At 47.9% G+C, this 20,628-nt stretch overlaps 6 protein-coding genes, 1 long non-coding RNA gene and 1 other non-coding gene across 8 annotated transcripts; 5 read left to right on the plus strand and 3 right to left on the minus strand.

The window, feature by feature from the left end:
* Positions 1–227: 227 nt before the first annotated feature.
* LOC9661790 (aldo-keto reductase family 4 member C10) lies at positions 228–1,624 on the plus strand. The gene is made up of 7 exons (XM_002962310.2): positions 228–380; positions 443–493; positions 564–640; positions 697–784; positions 872–1,153; positions 1,213–1,446; positions 1,508–1,624. The coding sequence occupies exons 1-7, from the start codon at positions 246–248 to the stop codon at positions 1,592–1,594; spliced, it is 954 nt and encodes a 317-aa protein (XP_002962356.1). The 5' UTR covers positions 228–245; the 3' UTR covers positions 1,595–1,624.
* A 102-nt stretch (positions 1,625–1,726) lies between these two features.
* LOC9647162 lies at positions 1,727–3,061 on the minus strand. The gene is made up of 5 exons (XM_024663744.1): positions 2,982–3,061; positions 2,686–2,826; positions 2,529–2,624; positions 2,146–2,472; positions 1,727–2,083 (listed from the first exon to the last, which is right to left on the minus strand). Exons 4-5 carry the CDS (start codon positions 2,395–2,397, stop codon positions 1,742–1,744), a joined length of 594 nt encoding a protein of 197 aa, XP_024519512.1. The 5' UTR covers positions 2,398–2,472; positions 2,529–2,624; positions 2,686–2,826; positions 2,982–3,061; the 3' UTR covers positions 1,727–1,741.
* Positions 3,062–3,394: 333 nt separating this feature from the next.
* LOC9661791 (tubulin beta-1/beta-2 chain) lies at positions 3,395–5,203 on the plus strand. The gene is made up of 3 exons (XM_002962311.2): positions 3,395–3,788; positions 3,879–4,148; positions 4,348–5,203. Exons 1-3 carry the CDS (start codon positions 3,395–3,397, stop codon positions 5,013–5,015), a joined length of 1,332 nt encoding a protein of 443 aa, XP_002962357.1. The 3' UTR covers positions 5,016–5,203.
* A 414-nt stretch (positions 5,204–5,617) lies between these two features.
* Positions 5,618–5,762, minus strand: LOC112342594. Its single transcript, XR_002991019.1, has one exon. It is a non-coding gene; the product is annotated as a small nucleolar RNA snoR135 (small nucleolar RNA).
* A 178-nt stretch (positions 5,763–5,940) lies between these two features.
* Positions 5,941–9,621, plus strand: LOC9647163 (kinesin-like protein KIN-14N). Its single transcript, XM_024688223.1, has 17 exons — positions 5,941–6,145; positions 6,226–6,504; positions 6,559–6,703; positions 6,756–6,865; positions 6,920–7,039; positions 7,104–7,307; positions 7,364–7,573; positions 7,631–7,705; positions 7,764–7,910; positions 7,961–8,105; positions 8,157–8,266; positions 8,330–8,491; positions 8,539–8,753; positions 8,836–8,917; positions 8,979–9,083; positions 9,151–9,255; positions 9,351–9,621. Exons 1-17 carry the CDS (start codon positions 6,074–6,076, stop codon positions 9,525–9,527), a joined length of 2,463 nt encoding a protein of 820 aa, XP_024543991.1. The 5' UTR covers positions 5,941–6,073; the 3' UTR covers positions 9,528–9,621.
* A 112-nt stretch (positions 9,622–9,733) lies between these two features.
* Positions 9,734–10,357, plus strand: LOC9647164 (60S ribosomal protein L27a-3). Its single transcript, XM_002962313.2, has one exon. The coding sequence runs from the start codon at positions 9,793–9,795 to the stop codon at positions 10,237–10,239; it is 447 nt and encodes a 148-aa protein (XP_002962359.1). The 5' UTR covers positions 9,734–9,792; the 3' UTR covers positions 10,240–10,357.
* Positions 10,358–10,482: 125 nt separating this feature from the next.
* Positions 10,483–10,981, plus strand: LOC112341649. Its single transcript, XR_002990631.1, has 3 exons — positions 10,483–10,652; positions 10,717–10,783; positions 10,849–10,981. It is a non-coding gene; the product is annotated as an uncharacterized LOC112341649 (long non-coding RNA).
* LOC9647165 (F-box/kelch-repeat protein At1g55270) lies at positions 10,862–13,372 on the minus strand. Its single transcript, XM_002962746.2, has 2 exons — positions 12,317–13,372; positions 10,862–12,260 (listed from the first exon to the last, which is right to left on the minus strand). The coding sequence occupies exons 1-2, from the start codon at positions 12,416–12,418 to the stop codon at positions 10,953–10,955; spliced, it is 1,410 nt and encodes a 469-aa protein (XP_002962792.1). The 5' UTR covers positions 12,419–13,372; the 3' UTR covers positions 10,862–10,952.
* Positions 13,373–20,628: the final 7,256 nt, after the last annotated feature.

Raw genomic sequence — 20,628 nt, forward strand, 5'->3', positions numbered from 1 at the left:
CGAGTCCTTTCTCGTGAAACTGCTTAGAAGACGAACACGTCCCCGGCTCGATTCCTCTTTATAAAAAAGAATGGCGCTTCGCTATTGGCCCACGTGTCGAGCAGACAATTAGAAAGGTGGAATTCTCTCTTTCTCTTTCTTGAGCTATATAAACTTTTGGTTTCTAGAGGAGTTCTTCGAGTTTTCTCGAGTTCTCTTGTTCTTCTTTTTGCCACTGCTTGGTGGAAATTTTTTTTCTTGGTACCATGGGTTCGTCGGCTGGATTGGAGGGTCCATTCCATTTCAAGCTCAGCAATGGAGCTTCGATCCCGGCGGTGGGTCTTGGAACTTGGCAAGCGGAGCCCGGTTTGGTTGGAAAGGCTGTGAAGACTGCCCTGGAAGTAAGATCCAAATTTTTTATTTGTTTCGCTGGATCCGGGACTGAATGTGGTTATTTGATCAGGTTGGCTATCGTCATATTGATTGTGCTAGCGTCTATGGAAACCAGAAAGAGGTAAGTAGTAGCTTTTGAGCTTTTGAGTTCTTTCTTTCAAGCTCTAAACGATTCGTGCGTTCTTGCTTAGATCGGCGAGGCCTTGAGCGAAGTTTTCAAATCCGGGATTGTCAAGCGCGAGGATGTGTGGATTACTTCTAAACTCTGGTAACAAAGAAGATCTCGTGACTCCTTTTTCACCTCTTGTGCTGGAATTAAACCAGGAACACCGACCATGATCCGGAGGACGTGCCAAAAGCGCTGGAGGCAACTCTCAAAGATCTCCAGCTCGACTACTTGGATCTCTATCTCGTAAGATCAAAAGAACTTTTGTGCCTGTCAACTTTAGAACTCTAGGATGATTGTAAACTTTTTGCTGACGATTCTTCTCTTGTCTAGATCCACTGGCCTATTCGATTCAAGAACAGCGTCCAAGGAATGAACACAAGCCCCGAGAGCTTCATCGCTCCAGACATCCCGGGGACCTGGCGAGCGATGGAGAAGCTCGTCGATTCCGGCAAAGTCCGAGCGATCGGCGTGAGCAACTTTTCCAGCAAGAAGCTCGAAGATCTGCTCAACACCGCGAGGATTCCACCCGCAGTGGACCAGGTGGAATGCAATCCACTGTGGCAGCAAAACAAGCTACGCCAGTTTTGCAAGTCCAAAGGAGTCCATCTCTCGGTAAGAAAGAGCTACGGTAATATCAAAGAAGAAAATCTCAAGAACATTGTTTACCGCAGGGATACTCGCCTCTTGGATCGACAGGAACGAGTGTGCTCAGCGACCCGGTTGTCAAGGAGATCGCCGAGAAGCTTGGAAAGTCCCCTGCACAGGTTGCTCTGAGATGGGGGATCCAATCTGGAAACTCTGTTCTTCCCAAGAGCACCAATGCCGACCGTCTCAAGTCCAACCTGGAGGTCTTCGATTTCACCATTGCAGAGGAGGACCTCCAAAAGTTCTCCAAGATCTCCCAGGTACTAAGTTCTTGGATCGTTGTTGGCAGAAGATCATAACTCTCGTGTCTGCTTTGTGTAGAAACGGGGCATGCCTGGGAATGAATGGGTGAACGACTCCACCAGTCCATACAAGAGCGTCAAAGAGCTCTGGGACGGAGAAATATAAACCGCTGCAAGCTTTGCCACGCTGATTTCTTCTGCTTGAATCTGTCACAACTTCCAAGTGAAGAACTTCTGATGAATAAGAAAGTTTGAAGTCCTGCCAATTCCAAGTCGATATTCTCCCAGCTATGTCGGTACGATTGCGAGTACTCTAGTGGAATATGTACGAGTTGTAGTCCTTATCCTGGTTGTGATTCATGAGAATGCTAACGCCATCTGTGTGACAAATGTGACTGGTAAACTGCCTCTTTGTCCTGGGTGTCTGCTCTGACGCGAAAGGCCCCAGAGTATCACTCTTAGGCCTCGGGACGATCTTGATCCCTCCCACAAATCTCTTGTTCTCGTCGTAGTGTAAAGTCGTTGCGAACTGGTTGTAAACTTTGCTTTTTCTTTTCCCAACTGGGCCGCCTCTGCTCGTAGCACCGGCAGCTCCAGCGGCAGCACCGGCTGCAGCTGCCGCTCTCGCTGCTTCACCAGGAACAATCGAATAGAACTGTCACAGAGATACCAAAGTCTTAGAAAACGAATGAAGAAGGAAAAAGCTTCAATGCATACCCGACGAGGAACTTTGCCTTCGTACTCCCGGAAGGGTGGAATCCACTCGGGCTGGTGTAAATACGTTCCAGGCTTCCTGGTGGATCGCCACTCGGGGTTGGCAGTCTCCTCAAGATACCACTCGGAAAATATCGAGGGCCGATGCCGCGAGGACTTCCACTTGGAATCCCCAAGGCTCTCGTCTACGTGATCAACACTGTGTATGCTCGACTTCCATAACGCGAGCTTGTTGTCCTCGGGACCAGGTACCATACGCAAGCTTGGTTTGAAAGGCCTCTCACTCAGAGAACCACTTCCAGGATCAACACGTTTGATGCCAGGCCTCCACTGGGAAAGAAAGAAAACTCAAGATGTTAGAGCGATGGAGAAAGAAAGATTCATACCCAAAGTTGCCGAGCTTGCAGACGACTCGGAGAGAGAAACTCGACGAAGAATCTCAATCAAAATCTCCTGGCAACGATTTAGCGATCGTGAATCGTCTGGCCATTGTTGTGTTCTTAGATTAAAATCCCAAGAAAGAGGAAAAGCGAGAAAGCATACCAGAGTTGGAGTGCGCGCGACCAATCCATCATCCAAGCTTGATACGCGACCTTTGGCGTCGGGGAAGGACACGGCCTTGCCCGGTCGATAGGGAGCTTCATAGCCAAGATCATGTGGTATGTATCGCATACCAGGCCGGAACTGGAAAAAATCAATGGCAAGAACACATTGCTCTCGGAAGAAACCAAAATGCCGCTGCTCAAGAGGAAACGATCTAGCGAACTAGAGGCGAGATTTCGCAATGCCGCCGCTCAAGAACAAGTGATCCAGCAAAATCTCGCAAGAATGTTACATACCGGCGCCTCGAATGTGCTGAAGCTGTCCAGGTACCCGGACGGCGGCGCCGTGGCGCATCTCTCCATCGCTGCCAAAAACCCCCAAACAACGTGCCCCTAAACCCAGACACATAAGCCCTAGTTCCCGCAGACGTGGCAGCCGGTTAACCACGTCATCCTTGATCGAATATACCCGCCTTAGCCGAGTGACGGTTCCGGCGGTTTCGGCGGTTCTGGTGGCCGGCAGTTTCCTTCAACTTCACACGAAACAACCAAACTGAAAAGAGCAAAAGTGTTGCCGCAAACTTCTCTCGAAAAAAATCTCTTTTTCCTCATCGATCTTCTCTCGAGGAAGAAGCGATCCATCGATCAATCCCTCAGTCGATCGATCGATCGACCCGATTCCCAGTAATTGAGGAGGAATCCTATCAGCGATGAGGGAGATCCTTCACATCCAAGGCGGCCAATGCGGCAACCAGATCGGTGCCAAGTTCTGGGAGGTGGTGTGTGACGAGCACGGCATCGATCCCACGGGAACTTACCACGGCGACTCGGACCTCCAGCTCGAGCGCATCAATGTCTACTTCAACGAGGCCAGCGGCGGCCGCTACGTCCCCCGCGCGGTGCTCATGGATCTGGAGCCCGGTACCATGGACAGCGTGAGATCCGGCCCCTACGGCCAGATCTTCCGCCCGGACAACTTCGTGTTTGGCCAAACCGGAGCCGGGAACAACTGGGCGAAAGGCCACTATACCGAGGGGGCCGAGCTTATCGACTCGGTGCTGGACGTCGTGCGAAAGGAGGCCGAGAGCTGCGACTGCCTCCAAGGTATATCGATCGATTCTCAAAGATCCGAAAGAACACGATCGCCCAAAACGTTGTTCACTGACACTGGCTTGTGTGGATTTGGATGAACAGGTTTCCAGGTCTGCCACTCCATGGGTGGCGGGACGGGATCCGGCATGGGGACGCTGCTCATCTCCAAGATCAGGGAAGAGTACCCGGACCGGATGATGCTCACCTTCTCGGTCTTCCCGTCGCCCAAGGTGAGCGACACGGTGGTGGAGCCATACAACGCAACTCTCTCGGTTCATCAGCTTGTGGAGAACTCGGACGAATCCATGGTGCTTGACAACGAGGCCCTGTACGACATATGCTTCCGCACGCTCAAGCTCACCACCCCAACCTGTGAGCGATCGATCCCACTCTCTCTTTCGGGGAACTTGAAAACGAAACCATGCATAAAAATGAGATTCTGGGACTTGGGCGCTTTGCATTCTTGCTGCCCTGCTCTTGAAACACCTGGAAACGTAAGAAAAACCAGAAATTGGAACTTGGGCGATCGGAATTCTGTGAGAACAACACTGATAACTTCGTGTTTTTGCAGTTGGCGATCTCAACCATTTGATCTCGGCGACCATGAGCGGCGTGACGTGCTGCCTGCGCTTCCCGGGCCAGCTCAACGCCGACCTCCGCAAGCTGGCCGTCAACCTCATCCCCTTCCCGCGCCTCCACTTCTTCATGATCGGCTTCGCGCCGCTCACGTCGCGCGGCTCGCAGCAGTACCGCGCGCTCACGGTGCCGGAGCTGACGCAGCAGATGTGGGACGCCAAGAACATGATGTGCGCCGCGGATCCTCGCCACGGCCGCTACCTCACCGCCTCGGCGATGTTCCGGGGCCGGATGAGCACCAAGGAGGTGGACGAGCAGATGCTCAACGTCCAGAACAAGAACTCGTCCTACTTCATCGAGTGGATCCCAAACAACGTCAAGTCGAGCGTGTGCGACATCCCGCCCAAGGGATTGAAGATGTCCGCGACGTTTGTGGGCAACTCCACGTCCATCCAGGAGATGTTCAAGCGGGTGAGCGAGCAGTTCACGGCCATGTTTCGGAGGAAGGCGTTTCTTCACTGGTACACCGGCGAGGGGATGGACGAGATGGAGTTCACGGAGGCGGAGAGCAACATGAACGATCTGGTGTCCGAGTACCAGCAGTACCAGGACGCGAGCGCGGACGAGGAGGGCGAGTTCGAGGAGGAAGAGGGCGAGGGTTAGAGCACAGGGGATTTGTAGGTTTTGCACAGGATTTGCCGCCATTCTTTCCTCTCAATTCATGAATTCAATGTATTCTACTCGTTGATCACGACCGCGTAAGATCGCGAGAGGATTAGGTTCGCGCGCAAAATTTAAATTTTAAAAACGAATATTCGTCCGTAGTTTTAGGGTTCTTAACATGTTCCAGTAGACAGGTCATTGCCAGGCCGATTGAAATGGGATCTCTGGCAATGGTTTAAAGCTGGACTTAAACAATCGATCTATGCTCGAATCGACACCCCCAGCGAAAGAGATCGCTAGGGTAACGCCTCTTGAAACGAGCAATGGCAAGAAAGAGCTCAGACTAAGAGTACCAGTTCTCGATCACGAAGATTTCAGAAGCAGAACTGGCTAAAAACTGGCAAATTCATCATCACAGCACCCTTGAATTCCAAATTCCTGAGAAATCTAGCACCGTTTTCGAAAGAGCCTGCTTATCCAGATTATCTACAGGCTACCCGGAGCGATGCGGGAGAATTTTGCCACTGTACAACACATCGCGGGCGACGAGAGAAAAAGCCCCAATGTTCTGCCTAACGAGCGGCGAGAAGAAGCAAAATTCTAGATCTAGAGAGCGTGATTGTTGAAATTCGTGATTGGCAGCGCCTACGAAACAACTGCCCACGCTCCCCACAAGGAATCTAGCAGTAGTACCATTCAAGAGCTGCAAAGGGAGCAAGCACAGCTCTAGTACACACACACTGCCACAAGAACCCTAAACCTGCGCCGCCCGGGACAAAATAAATACCCTAAAATCTGCCCTAATTCCGCCCGTGACGTGCTATGGATCGAACACGCGACTGTGCACTAAAATCTCCAGGACAAAATCAACGGTCGCTACGCAATATGACCGTTGGCTTCAAACCATGCCTTTGTTCGTAGAAGCCCTAGCGAGGTAGAGGGATTTTGGATTGAGCAATGCGGGTTTAGGTTATCGCGATCTAGCCCAGCGCGCCGTCTGTGAGCGGCAAGGCGCTCACGATTCTCGGTGATTTCCAGCGGATCGCGGCTCCGGCGCCATGAGATCGAGCAAAGTTCCTGGATACACGCCCGGGAGTGCGCCAAACAGCGCGCAGAAAGATCCACACCATGTAAGTTCTTAGATGAGCTTGGCGGTTGTAGAGATCTCTGGAAATATGGTGCTGAGATGAGACGATCGCGCTGTTTGCAGCAAAAGGAGAACTGCCTTAACTCGCCGTTTGAGAAGAGGAGGAAGACCGTATGTAAGGATGTGTTTGGAGTCAGGCAGCAGACGCCTCAAGCCCCAGAGACGAGGTGCTCGCGTCCTGTGCTCACCACGCTGTTGGATGCAAGCCCCTCTCATCCGCTCCAGACACACCAAAGCGTGGCGTTGGAGGGTTCTCTATCAGAGGCTTGCAGTTTGTCCAGGGCAGATGTCGACGCGTTGTTAGCCATGAAGATGGCTGGAAAGACAAAGTTTGATTTCAAGGTATTTTCTTCTTTTCTGGTGATTTTGTGCGACGGGGATTGTTGTGTGTGACAGGGTAAGAACGAGCAGATGAGTGACTACATAAAGAAGCTTCGAGTTTGTATCAGGCAGTTCCAAGACCAGGAGGTGAAGCTAAGTTTTGAAAAGGAAAACCTTGAGAGCGCGCTTGACGGAGAAAGACGCGATCGAGAAGTAACTGGTACGATATACCCGGTGTTGCCTGTGTCTGACTTTTTCTCTTCCAATTGCAGAGGCTTTTCGAAGGCAAAAGCAGGATGAGCTGGAGCAAGGTCTTTCTGAGCTCAAGAATCTATGTACATCACTGGAAGATAGATTGATGTCAGTCATGTCGGAAAAGGAGGTTTGTGACCAGACGTTTGTTTAAGCATGAGTTGATTTTATCTGGTTTGTGTAGTCTTTATTGTGTGCTAGAGAAAAAGATATGGAACAACTAAAAGCAACGGGTAAAGAAATGGCTGGACTTGTTGAGGAGCTTGAAAGATCACGGAGTGAAGCCACGAGCTTGTCGAATCAGGTAACTTTTTTCTTTTTCTTTTTCTTTTTAAACCACAAATATACCAATCTTGTCCATATGTCAGGTGCTGTCGCTTCAAGATCTCAACAAACGCTTGCAGGAGTATAATACTAGCTTGCAACAATATAACAGCAAATTGCAAAGTGATGCATCAGTCTCGGCAGAAGCTTGCGGGAAACTTCAAAAGGAAAAGACCACCTTAATGGAAACTTTGGGCAGTTTACGTGGCCACACCGCGGCACTCCAAGAACAAATAGATATGCTTAAGGTAGAATTCTTTTCTAGCTGTTTCTTTCTTGGCCTCACCTTCCCCGTCAATTGCAGGCGACTCTGCAGGAAGAGTTAAAACAGAAAAAAGCTTTGATAGACGAGGCGGAAAGGCTACGGGCAGAAGTTCAACGCATTACTGACGAGCGTGACCAGCATGCAGCTCATGTTCAGTCTCTGATGGAAGAAAACAATACGTACAAGGAATGTACTGGTAAGTCGGCTGCAGAGCTTGAGTTTTTAAGCAGTAAGGCAATCGCATTGGAGGTAACGTTTTTGAACTTCCGTTTTATTCAAACCATTATACGTGAATTTCATTTAAAGGAATGCTATACTTCTCAAACCGAGCAAGTTAAAAGTTTGCGCCAGCAATTAGACGTTGCAAACCACAAACTGCTGGTACGAAATGCCCAATGCCATGGATTGTTCTATCCAGTTCTTTTCTTTATCAACGCAGATAACCGAGCGCTCATATCTTCAAGAAAGGACTGAAGTTGCGGAGAACAGAGAGCTAATAGAAGATCTGACGAATCGTCTGGCTGAAGCTGATATCCGAATTCGCGAAGGTGAAGAAATTCGTCGCAAGCTCCACAACACTATTCAGGTATACTGAAAACGTCATCTATCGTAATCTAACCAGAGAGTCACTTCCAGGAAATGAAAGGAAACATTCGGGTGTTTTGTCGAGTGCGTCCAATCTTTCAAGAAGAAGGTGATCCAGAAGCAGGCATTTCCGTGGTGCAGTATCCGAACACAACAGACTTGCTTGGCCGTGGAGTGGAACTCGTTCCCATGCAAGGTAAGTTTGCGTTCTCTTGCGAAAGCTATTGAATCCTCCTTTCCAAAGCAGGTCAAAGGCACTTCTTTTCTTTCGACAAAGTGTTTGGTCCTGAAACTGGCCAAGAGAGCGTGTTTACAGAAATATCTCAACTTGTGCAAAGTGCTCTGGATGGATACAAGGTAATTAAGAAAAGCGTATCTTTTCTACTGCCACTCATATGATGACGCTGTAACACTTCGCAGGTGTGTATATTTGCGTACGGTCAGACTGGCTCAGGAAAAACACACACAATGCTTGGCAATCCCGAAGTAGATGAACTGAGGGGGGTGATTCCGCGGTCTCTGGAGCAGATATTCAGATCTAGTCAAGAGCTGATCACTAGAGGCTGGACATTCAGGATGCAGGTATATCTGATATTTTCTTTCTTTGTGGTTTTGACAAATGCACGCAGGCGTCTATGCTGGAAATTTACAACGAGCAAATACGAGATCTGCTGGGTTCTGGTCGTGCTAGCACTACAGAGGGTGGGACTCCGATGAAATGTCAGCAGCAGTACCAGGTGAAGCACGATCAAACTGGCAACACATATGTCACAGATCTCACTATGGTTGATGTCACCAATTGGAAAGAAGTATCGTCACTCTTGCATCGGGCTACTGTAAGCAGGTAATACTTTGTTTTGGTTCGCGTATGCAAAACACCACTGTTTTCAACTCTTTGATTCTTTGTTTGTTCTTTTTCTTTGTAGATCTGTGGGTAAAACGGCACTGAACGAACAGTCGTCGAGGAGTCATTGCGTTTTTACACTACGCATCACCGGGTCCAACGAGGTAACAAAAAAGCCTAGTGGCGACTTCAAGGCTATGCATAATTCTCTTCCTTTTTTAACAGAGCACCGAGCAAGAAGTCAATGGGGTGTTGAATCTCATTGATTTGGCGGGGAGCGAACGCCTCTCCCGTAGTGGATCAACTGGAGATCGTCTCAAAGAGACGCAGGTACAATCAAGGCTCGTGCTCGCAAAGAATTTATGTGTTGACTCCATCGAGTTTTCTTGTCCCGCAGGCCATAAACAAAAGCTTGGCCAGCCTCGGTGACGTGATTGCCGCGATTGCCAACAAAGAACAACACGTTCCCTACAGAAACTCCAAGCTCACGTATCTTCTCCAGGTAAACAAAGAGATATGGCTTTGGACTTTGAGTTGCTTAGCGAGGATCTTATATGTACTGAGCGAGATTTTCTTCCCCTTTTTTTCATCTTGCAGCCTTGCTTAGGTGGAGATTCGAAGACGCTGATGTTCGTCAACATCGCCCCCGAGGCCAAGTCGCTGCACGAATCTCTGTGCTCGCTCCGGTTTGCGGCCAAAGTGAATGCTTGCGAGATCGGTGTGCCGCGAAGATTGGCTGTGGCTCCTCAGCCAACGAGACTGAGCTACGAGTGATCCAAGCAAGAAAAATGTAGACAAAGGATGGATAAGCGTTGGGATTATGTTTTAACGTGTTAAAGGGCAAGGGATCGATCCGCATTACTTTTTAGGGCTAAGCTTTTAGGGATTATGGATTTAATCCGACGGCTTAGGATTTAGGGCTCTTTATGATTCGACGGCTACGATTTGGGACCCTTGATTTAGATCCGACGGCTAGGACTTAGGGTTTTTGAGGTTTGGTTTCTAGGGTTCTTGAGCCGCAGGAAGAAGGGAGGCGGCGATGACGACGAGATTCAAGAAGAGCAGGAAGAAGAGGGGCCATGTCAGTCACGGGCATGGGCGCATCGGCAAGCACCGCAAGCATCCGGGAGGGCGCGGTAACGCGGGAGGCCTCCACCATCACCGGATCCTCTTCGACAAGTATCATCCGGGCTACTTCGGCAAGGTAGGAATGCGCTACTTCCATCTCAACAGGAACAAGTACTACCGCCCGACGGTGAATGTGGAGAAGCTGTGGTCGCTGGTGCCCGAGGACGTCAAGGCCCAGGTGAAGAAGGGGGGCAAGGAGGCGCCGCTGATCGATGTGACCGAGCACGGCTTCTTCAAGGTGCTGGGCAAGGGTCGCGTCTCGGGCGACTTCCCCATCGTCGTCAAGACCAAGTTCATCTCCAAGCACGCCGAGAAGAAGATCAAGAAGTGCGGCGGTGCCGTCGTGCTCACGGCGTGATTGGGTCGATCGATCGATCGCGCTCTCGGGGTTTCTCGAGGCGTGGATGGATCAATTCGATTGTTTCTTTTCTTTCTTGTGTTACGAATTTTGACAATACAAAGACCCTTGAGCTCAATAAGCATGTTTTGTCTTAACTAAATATGTAGCTTAACATTAAGTAAACATGTTTAAGTAGGGGTTAAGTTGGAGTTTAGGGTTCTTCGGCTATTGAGTATATTCCTTTGGTGTTAGAAATACCTTTTGTGGATTAGGGTGAGAGGGTTTTTGGGCGAGAGCGATGAGGGGCGATGAGATCTGGAAGCGATCAGTGTGGGGCAGCGCGCTGGCGCTCGCCAAGATGCAGTGGCCATACCTCGCCGGATTCGCGGTCACATTTGGCATCGTCCTCAACATGTCGCTCAATCTCACGGGTGCGTATGCTTTTGCGATAGAAATTTAGCTCCAGCGATTCACTGAATCGATCGAGTCGCGTAGAGGAACAAGCGAAGAAGTCGCCCTTCGTCCAGCTCCATCGGAAAAAAGATCAAGAGCACCATCACTGGTTCGTTCTCTCCTTTGCTTTTTTCTTTCTTTCTTAGTTTGTTTATCTTCGTCTTTTGGGCACAGACGAGGAATCGCGTGAATAAGAACACTCTTTCTTTTCTTTTTTCCTGTGGATTGGATGGATCTTCTCCCAAAAACAAGACTTTGATAAGAATTTTTTGCTACTTCTATGCCGATAGAGCTTGGCAGTGGACAATGTGGCTCTTTAGTCGGCTTCTTCCCGCAATGTTGGAGAGCAAATTCGTCACGAATGTTTTAAAGTGGCCCTTCCCAGCGATGGTCTCCCATACCTGTGAAATTCTAGCGTTACTACTGCCACCGCCGCTACCATCGTTACCATCGCCCACGTAGCTTCCATCGCCCACGTCCACCACGGTAATACTCATATTGTTCCTCACGATGCAAAGCTTCCCATCCAACGGTAGCAGCGCCGCCGCCTCCAGCGCCCGGGAATTCCCCAGGTGGAATTTGCTATCCACGGATCTCTTCCACGTGTCGCTCACTGGGTCGTACACCCGGAGCTTGCACCCGTCGGGGCAATCCAGAGCGTACAACGTCCCCCCCAGCGCCACGCTGGGATTCCGCCATCCGCTCACCATTCCGTCGAGAATGGGCGACCAGACGTTCTGCCCCGGAATGTACACCTCGCTCATCACCTGCCGGTGTGAACCCAGCCCCTTGACGAACCAGTTTCCTCCGTACACCACCCCGATGAATGGGACCATGGCCGTGCTCATGTCCGAGATGTACGACCACCGGTTCCGTGCAGGGTCGTACACCTCGGCGCTGCGTAGCGAGCGATGGACGCCCTCGCATTCTCCCCCCGCCACGAAGAGGCAATTGTCGATCACGCCGGATCCAAAGAAGTGGCGCCGCTTGAGCATCTCGGGCGCGCGGTGCCATCGATTCGTGCGCGCGCTGTAGAACACCACCCGGCGCATCGATCCCTTGGCGGGATCCTTGCCGCCGAAGAGATAGAGATGGCATCCGCCCAGCACAGCGCAGCCGAATCCCAGCGCCTCGCAGAACTCCTGGGGGATGGGCGGTAGCGGCTGCCACTGCTGGAAGCGCGGATCGAATGCGTGCCAGGAGATCCGGCCGCCCTCTTTCTCGTTGTCGCGCTTGATCACGAAGACCCACTCCTCCGCCAGACCCGCGATCCGGCGCTGGGTGTAGAAGAAATTGCCGGCGAGCAAGCGATGCCAGCGCTTGCAAACGATTCGCAGCGCGCGGTGGTGGAATCGCGGGACGCGGATGAGGCAGGCGATGGCGAGGTCGTCTGGAAGGCCCGGGATGAGCTGTGGATTTGAGCCGTTAGATCGGGCTCGGGATCTTGATCGGACGGCTGGAGGCGGCTTGATCGCTTCTTCCTGGAGGACGCAGTGCCTGGCGGTGGCCGGGACGAATTTCTTGGCGCTGTGGGAGGAGATTGCGTTGGGGGCTTCCGCGCGGCAGTAGCAGGATGCGCTCTCGACCTGGCAAGAGCAGCTTTGCGATTGATTGATCGATCTAAAGCTTTGATCTCTCTCACCTGTGGGGGATGGTTGAGTTTCTTGCTGGATCGCCCGGATGAACTCGCCGATGCGGCGGTCGCCTTCATCTCGCTGCTGTTCCTCTTAGCGCTGCTGTTCATCGCCAATCAATCAATCAATCAATCATAGCCTCCTCTGTTCTTGAGCGATCTTTCTCTGCTCTTGGATCTTCCCTGTGGGCTTGATTCCTCCCCCGCTGCTCGACATTTCGCGAATCCGGCGACTTGGGTCAGCGATTCATGACCCTGTCTCGCATTGGGCGCGCTCAAAATCCCAGCTTGCCGCCCGGATTCCGCAACGCCCGAGCAAGCCCAGTCCCAATTGCCATCGCTCGCTCGCTCTAGATTCGTCCCCGGGGGCGTTAATTGCGAGAGAGCAAGCGAAGGGCACTACGGAATGGAAGAAAGGTATAAGTGGGAAGAAGAGATTGAGAGGAATTTGAGAGAGAGATTAGGTGCCCAATGCGACGCTCTTTGTCACCCAGGTCCACTCGAATCTATTGTTTTTTGCCGCCGCGCCACTGTTGTCGAGCCAACGCGAGAGCGCAGTGGCGAGATTTCTAGGTGAATAGGGAAGAACAAGGAAAAAAGAATGAAAAATAAAGGACTAAGAGGCTATCTAGGTAGACGTGCTTGCTTGCTGCGTGTAGGTGGATTGGATTGGATTGAATGGATTCGCGTGCTAAGCGCAGCTTAAACTTGGAAGAACTTTCACTTGGGAGTGTTTGTTTGATCGCCCCAATGGCCGTACGGCCATCACGAGTGGAGATTGATTCTTTCTATGGCGTTCTTTCCCTTCCGGATTTGAATGAATTCCCTCTGGTAGCATCGTCGTCTTTGAAAGTTTTGCGAGATTTTTCGCCCAAACATTGAATGATCTGATTGCATAACAGTCACCGGTCTGTTAATGCGATCAACGGGAGCGACGAAACCAACAAAAGCTCCATCGCCCAGGGGCCAGGATCCTTCAATTCTCCGCTCCAGCGGAAGTTTGTTTTCTCCTCCCCCTGAGAGCTCTTTCGATCGAATCAATGCCCGCATTTGTTGTAGAGAGAGCCGGGCTTTTGTTTTTCCTTCCTTGCCTTTTCTCTTTCCTTTATCTCGTGCGAATATGCTCCACTTTCGAAAGAACAAAAGCTTCCTTGAACAGCAAACAAACAAAGGTTAGCGAAACCGAGATTTCATTCGGCTTGCTTAACTCCGTGTAGATGGATTACACTCACAAGTCGGCTATAATGCGCTCAATGAGGGCCTCTTTCTTGCGAGAGCTTCTTTCCTGGCGAGATAGAACGTTCTTATGCTGAAAAAGAAGCTTTTTTTTTCTTCTATAGATCTTACCTTTCCGTCCAAAGCAAGCTGACGCCAACCGTAGTTCTTCGCAGCCTTTCTCTTTTGCTCGTTCGGCCTCGGCAGCTGTCTAAACAGCGATCTACGACGGTAAAAGCACACTGTCAGCCGTATTGAAAAATGTAAAGTAAAGATCTTGACGCACCTTTGGCTTGCATTTGTACAATCCTCGACTTTCTTTCCACGGTATCTTCCTGGCTAGAGCTTGCAGATCTAAAATAGTGTCTTTGAAGGAAAGTTCGAGCAGACTTGGATAGGACTAACCTGGACTTGCGTATGCTGTGAATTCTCGAAAATGGAGCTTCCATTGCCTTGTGGATATGCTCCTTTGGGTGCTGTTTCAACTCCACCTTTGCTAGAATTTATCTGTGAAGCAACTGGTATCAGAGAGAAACATGGAACATGGATGCCAGTTACCTTTTCAGGTTGTCGAATGTCCTCTGCAAAGGGGGATCATATGCATTCCTGGTGCCCGTACTCGTTCCCAATCTCCTCCTACCAAACAAAACGAGAAACTCAAGCAGAACGAACGGCTTGCCTTTTAATACCTTCCAGTACCTGGGCAACCAAAGGATTAAGGGAAATTCCATGAATCGCCATAGCCAAATGACAAGAGTCAAGCTGCCTTCGATCACCTGTACGTAGAGTTTAGAAAATAGTTCTAGTTTTTCAGTCAAAAGCCCACTTACCTCTTCACTAGGATAGTGAAATGTAGCTGGCCTCAAGTTGTGATCATGCCTAGAAGTCGAAGTTGCACGTCAAATATCCTTTTGACTTCTACAAGTTGTCATGAGAACTCGCCTACTGCATCAAACGCATGGATGATGAAACTGACAGTGAAAGGCATATACCTGTTGTAGAGCGTTTCGTGGACTCCGTTACTATACCCCGTATCCGTGCATAGACTTCACTGCCTGTTGAAAGTCACCTCTCCGAGCTCGAGAGATTCTGGAAAAGATGAGGGCCGTTTGTCGTGGAATCAAGCAATTTACCTTTCTATGTCTCCAGACTCGAAGTTCTAGTCAAACTGAATCATAGAGTTTGAAACATAGAAAAGAAGACACTTGTTAGGGCTCTGCTTTTACTATTTTAGGCCCGTTTTTTACCCTTACTAACTAGGTTTAGGACAAAAGAAACATAAATGGTTGTAAATATAATATATATATAGACAGATATGTATGTATGGTCAGAGATAATGCTAGAGGTATGCAGGTGGATTGTTCCCAATGGTTTTCCTTCGGTGCTACAAGGAAGCTTTTGTTTACGAACAACAATGATTTCAAAAATGGTGATACAATGTGCAAAGGTGATCATTTTTATTGGACTAACGTTATTGCAAACCCAGAGCTCTGGTTTCAGCGGTTGGGTTTTGCTCCTAACATGAGCTTTCATAGGATGGAAGATCAAAGTTTCTTGGTTGGTGCAGATAAAAGGTATGTTTTGGTGCAAAGTTTAAAGATTGCTAACTCAAGGGTAGGATGTGAAGCCTTTCCAAAAGCTTCTTGTGAGGAAAATAACATTTTCGAGACGAGTATCAGTCTCGGAACGTACGGTCGTTCCGCCAGCTTGAATAGGTTGAAGACTTTGGCTGAATATAAAAATCATTTGCAACTTTTCTATGTAGGCAACAAAATCTTCAAAGCAATTTACAAAGATTTTTGAAGCAATAATTGTTTTAGTTATTATAGTGGAAAATTTTGAAGTTTAGTTTAAATGCTTGGAGGAGAAACGTTTAGGGGAAGGGGAAATATCTACCTCTGAGCTTGACAACCACTTATGGGAAAGCATTTTCTCAGCAGTAGAGCCATGGCTCTTGAGCGCTTGCACAAATCCTTTGCACTCCGGCTGCACCTTGAGCTTGAGCTTCTCGATAACCTCACCAAGCTGATGGAGATCAGAAGTCTTGGTGTACTTCCCATTCACCAAGGTTGTCGGTGTATAGCCCGTAAGCAATACCTTCATCTTAGTGCCAGCTTTGGAAACAAGCTCTAAGTCAATAAGCACGTAGCACGCCCTGTCAGGAGACCAGATCATGTTGTCCAGTCTGACGTCTCGATGAACCAGCTCCAGCTTGTGCAGAGCAGCCAGAGCACTAAGCATGTCCTGCGCAAGGGTCATGCAGTCCTCCGATGTAACCTTAAACCGTGCCGGGATTCCCAATGGCTGGGTTCGGACCATGTACACCCCCTTTGAAGAAACTGTTGGCATCACCGCAGCAGAAATGAGCTGCTGAACACCGGCATTGTATGCCCTTTCGATGTGTGATTTAGTAGTTCCATACTTTTTTTTGTAATCTGCCCACTTGTTGATGCTCTTTACGCATCCCTTGCCATCAAGCTGGATAGTGGACAAGTCCCTCTCGTGTTTTTTGAAGAGCGGCAGCATTCTGAGAAAGAAAAACCAAGAATGAAAAGGTTGACATAAAAAGAAACAGAAACGACATACCCGCTAGGTACCATGTCCTTGCAGATGCTTAAGGACAGGAAGTAGAGCTTGAAGTAAAGTAGAACAAGCTTGACACGGTCGTCAATAAGGTTCAAGTTGTACGCAGGGCTTAGTGGCTCCACCTCAAGACCTGAAGCGCTTTTGACAAAAAGTTGCCATGTCATGCCACCAACAGCAAACGCGAGCACAATCTTGATGTTCCCGAGCGCCCAGCTCGGCACTTTGTTGAGCTTGGACGAGATCTCGTTCACAGCCACCACGAAATCGTCGTCATCTGCTTTACCCTCCCCCAACATGAACACAAAGTCGACGTACTGAAACAGGAAGTCAGGTCTCTTCCTCGTGCCGAGCCTTGGCGTCTGCATGGATGCGGAAGAAGCAGCTGTCTCCATTGAAAACTGGTAATCCAGTCGGTCCCCAGAAGCCGAGAAGTCCTTGAGATATTGGAACACCTTACAAAACGCCAGAATGCGAGAGTTGGCCACAATATCTCCTGAGCCGGTCAAACCAGGGTCAATAGCACTCGCGACGGCCACCCCCAGAATGCTATCCGAAAAGTAAAACGGGCTTCCACCATCCAAGCCACGGGGTAGCCTTGCCACGCTTTCGACAGAGCGAATTGCCACAGGTATCAAGCCCACCAAGCACCGGATATCTTCCAAGTAGGCTATGAGCTCGGACTTGGTTGGCTCACCTGCTTGGACCGAGGTGAAGGCAGGAACAGCAGCGATGAGAGTGGCAACCTCGGCTCCACTATCAGTGCGCGAGAGGTACTTCCTTCTCAGAGATACAGAGACCGCTGTGTCGCTTAGAAAGCCCGGCACTTCGCGCTGCCAAACATCTTCCCCGGCCTCACTCAGGATGCTGTAGAGCTCGCCCTTTTCAACCTCGGTCAGACCCTGGAGGTTTGCAAAGCGCTCCCTCGCGTCCATTTACTGACCCCTGACCTCAGCACGAACGACCAGCCTTTCTCATCCATCCACGATCTTACTTTATCTTCAGGTACCCATACCTGTCTTCGCGATAACCTTGTTAGAACTACTTTCAAGCCCCGAGTGTCACATCAAAACAGCAGTGCCGAATTGCGCAAAACCGGGAGCTTGCCCTCGCCCAACAAAGACGGCGGGAGAACAACCAGCCACAACTGCTGCCTCCGGCCACCCCACGATCATTTCCCCTTGTGTGAAGGTGTCGGATGGTGCTGGATACTATCTAACCCTGGCCCCTCATCATGCCACCCACAATGGCCACCATGCCACACACAACCCTAAAACAATGGATTGCTGAGTTGATCCTTGGATGAACCAGCCCCTCCACATCTTGTAGCATCGATCACTCCCCAGTATGAGGGAAAACATTGAGAAAGAAAATAAAAAACTTTCCATACTCCTTCATTAGCCACGTCCCATATGTCCTATGGTCCATATGACAGTCTGTAACATCACTCCCCCTGTCCTTAGGGAACACTAGCAGATTCGAGCTCAGCCTGCATGATCCAAGTGTCTGTTTTAGAACAGTGTGGCCAAAGGTGGAAGAAGTCTGAAGTGCTGCTTCAATTCGGAAATGTGGAACACATCATGGAGTTTTGTTGACATGGGAAGCTTTAGGTGAAAAGCAACTTCATTGATCTTCTCGACCACTAAGAATGGATCAAAGAACCTGGGATGAAGCTTGGAGTGAGCAGCAGTGGAAATGAACATAGACGTAGTCCCTAACCTCAAAAGTCTGAGAAGATTTGTGGCGATCAGCGAAATGTTTCATACTATCTGAGCTGCAATCGATCACTGATGGACAAGCTGATGGAGATCTATTGACAAGGACAACTATTTCACACATTGGAAGTGTCTTTGAGCTTTAGTTTTGTGTACCATCCACAGCAAACTGTGAAGGCATATCTCGATGGCTACACTATGGATTTTCCATTGTCCTGGTACAAGTGGCTCCCCTTCACTGCATTTGCATACAACATGGCTTTTCACCCTAGGAGCCTCTCCTTTCTTAGTGGCAGACAGGTGGATAAGTTCCTTTTCCTTTTCAAAACTGACTGTTTCTGAGGCTGCCAAAAGGAATTGAGAAACTTGGGATCTCAGTCCAAAATAATTTCGTGTGGAAGGCCATGAAAATGAATGACCTCGGAACAGAACTGCTCAACGACCCTCCTTGGCTGTAGCAGTGGATTTCGTTTGTATAAACCAGCCGACCTTGGTGAAACGATTCACGATCACAAATATGGCACCTCGGACAGAACGAAGGCCGACAGTAAAATCCATGTTAATACTGTCAAATGGACCAACTGCGAGATGGAACCATCTCATGCTTAGTCTGTTGACAAACCAAGCATTTATGCATTTCTTTCCAATAAAATGGAGTCTGATAGCAGCTAGTCGATGTTCCTCCTGGATGTCCAGCCACCAAGCTAGAGTGGCACTCACAGAACACCTGTTTGTGAAGGTCATGCCTGCTACTCAAGACAATGCAAGCCTTTATCCAGAGAAGGTCCTCATCAAGGACATACTTGGAATGATATTGTCCTGCGGACAATGTCCAGACAGCATCCAAAACAGCTAGGTCCTCTTCATACTCATACAAATTATATGAGTATATGAGTATAATTATAAATTATTATTTATATGGGAAATTCCATACATAGCAAAATCTTTTGGCGATTGAATATACACCAGGTACTTCCAATACAATTCCTAATGCTCTTTCATGTATGTTTGCAAAGAGCCTGTAGTTCCTCGATCCAACTACATTGTTTCTTGCTAAGGTGCTGTTGATCCATCAGGAACTGCAAGCTGAGGTGATCCACTTGTAGGCAAAAATGACAAAATGAGAGGTAGTGGTGCCATTTATGAATTGTGTGAATCACTCTTGTCATCTCCTATTTGTACACCATGCAAGATTCAGCCAAAGAAAATCGATAGCTCTCAAAAGTGATGAAGTGAGAGTCTTGTAAGAGCACACCACCAACCCCTACATCTGAAGCATCTGTCTCAACAACAAATTCCTTTGAAAAATTTGGGAGGACAAATATTGGAGCAGACAATATTTGTTCCTTCAATGGACTGAAGGAAGCTTGTGCTCCCTTTGACCAGGAGAATGTTGACAAACAAATGATGTCAATAAGGGGGGCCACTGTTCAAAGTGTTGCATAAACTTATGCAATTAATTATCAAAGCCAAGAAAAGCTTGAAATTGCTTGAGAAAGGAAATAACATGTAGCTTATTTAGATCTGCTATCATGGTTTCATTGGCGACTTTGAATCTTAAATAAGTGATCTTTATCATCCAGAATTCACACTTTAGAAGTTTAGCTATTATGTCAAACAAGATTCTAGGTCAAATGTAATAAGGGTGTTTGATAAAGAGGTAAATATTTTATTTTATGTATCCTCCTAAGTAGAGCAAAAGAAAGAAATTTAGGCAAAATAGAGTTAACTTTAAACTTAGGCAATGCTCATCATATGAGAAGTAGTTAGGAACAATTACAAAATCATATAATATATAAGTAGCATTTAGATGTGCTAAAAAATAACCCTTACTCACTGTTATATATATTTGCATTGAATTAACCATTTTTTCTCCCATTTATGACTATTTATGCAAAGTAGAGTTGAGAGAATAATATATACTTATCCTTACTTATGCCTTTGGGGTTTGATGTTGAATTCTTTTTCATTTTATTTTCATTCTTCTTCTTTTGTCTATGTTCTTGTCTTTGTTTGTTTGTCATAATTTTGTAGGTAGGAGCAAGAATGCGAGTATAGGTAAAAAAAAACTTTATTCACTTTTGGTGACTACGGTGGGATAAATTATCACTTTTTGGTTTGAAAAATAGTTGAGAGAAAATTGCTTATTAATTCTAAATATACCTAGCACTCAAGTAATTTCTTCAATGATTGTAGAGGCTTTAAACCTAGACAATATTGAATGAAAAAGTTTTTTTTTTGCAATTGCAATAGCTTAGTGCCCAGACAACATAAGAAAAATAATTTTTCAACCATCACATAAGCCACAAAGTATGGGATGAGTTTAAAATTAGCACAAATTAGAGATTGGAAAGATATGGCTTGGGTTAGCATTGTTGCACTAAACTTTGTTTTCCTTTGAAAAGCTACTTAAGTTATCTAGTTTGGCATACATTGCCAAGAAATTCAAATTCAAATTGTTTAACAAGCAATTTCTTGAGAAAAATCCAAAAGAAGAAGGAATAGAGTTTGCTTGATATGGAAAATACAATTAACTACTCTAGAATTTTTTCCTTCTAAGCAAGTTTTCATTAAGGTTTTTAGAGAATATATTTTTCAGTAAAGTATCTCAATTTTTCTAGCATATATAAGGAAGAAAATTATGCATCTGTAACTCTTGTCTTTGACTCTAGCTTAAAGAGAGATAAAGCCAGTTTTAGTGAAGAACAAATTGGGGAATTATTTATCAAAATCTTACAACGCTTTGATAGAGAGAGAAGTAGAATAATAATTAGAACATTATGTTATCTCAAAACTTTAATCCAAGGT

Source organism: Selaginella moellendorffii, unplaced genomic scaffold, assembly GCF_000143415.4.
Source record: "Selaginella moellendorffii unplaced genomic scaffold, v1.0 SELMOscaffold_2, whole genome shotgun sequence".
Classification (NCBI taxonomy): domain Eukaryota; kingdom Viridiplantae; phylum Streptophyta; class Lycopodiopsida; order Selaginellales; family Selaginellaceae; genus Selaginella; species Selaginella moellendorffii.

Bases quoted from the DNA above. Each gene is read 5' to 3' on its own strand.
- LOC9661790 (XM_002962310.2), top strand. From the start codon at position 246: ATGGGTTCGTCGGCTGGATTGGAGGGTCCATTCCATTTCAAGCTCAGC. The intron at 381-442 runs GTAAGATCCAAA...TTATTTGATCAG, and splicing joins CTGTGAAGACTGCCCTGGAA to GTTGGCTATCGTCATATTGA. The intron at 1,154-1,212 runs GTAAGAAAGAGC...TGTTTACCGCAG, and splicing joins CCAAAGGAGTCCATCTCTCG to GGATACTCGCCTCTTGGATC.
- LOC9647162 (XM_024663744.1), bottom strand. From the start codon at position 2,397: ATGGTACCTGGTCCCGAGGACAACAAGCTCGCGTTATGGAAGTCGAGC. The intron at 2,084-2,145 runs GTATGCATTGAA...TCTCTGTGACAG, and splicing joins AAGGCAAAGTTCCTCGTCGG to TTCTATTCGATTGTTCCTGG.
- LOC9661791 (XM_002962311.2), top strand. From the start codon at position 3,395: ATGAGGGAGATCCTTCACATCCAAGGCGGCCAATGCGGCAACCAGATC. The intron at 3,789-3,878 runs GTATATCGATCG...TTGGATGAACAG, and splicing joins GAGCTGCGACTGCCTCCAAG to GTTTCCAGGTCTGCCACTCC. The intron at 4,149-4,347 runs GTGAGCGATCGA...GTGTTTTTGCAG, and splicing joins CAAGCTCACCACCCCAACCT to TTGGCGATCTCAACCATTTG.
- LOC9647163 (XM_024688223.1), top strand. From the start codon at position 6,074: ATGAGATCGAGCAAAGTTCCTGGATACACGCCCGGGAGTGCGCCAAAC. The intron at 6,704-6,755 runs GTACGATATACC...TTCCAATTGCAG, and splicing joins ACGCGATCGAGAAGTAACTG to AGGCTTTTCGAAGGCAAAAG. The intron at 8,106-8,156 runs GTAAGTTTGCGT...TTTCCAAAGCAG, and splicing joins GGAACTCGTTCCCATGCAAG to GTCAAAGGCACTTCTTTTCT.
- LOC9647164 (XM_002962313.2), top strand. From the start codon at position 9,793: ATGACGACGAGATTCAAGAAGAGCAGGAAGAAGAGGGGCCATGTCAGT.
- LOC9647165 (XM_002962746.2), bottom strand. From the start codon at position 12,418: ATGAACAGCAGCGCTAAGAGGAACAGCAGCGAGATGAAGGCGACCGCC. The intron at 12,261-12,316 runs GTGAGAGAGATC...TGCTCTTGCCAG, and splicing joins AACTCAACCATCCCCCACAG to GTCGAGAGCGCATCCTGCTA.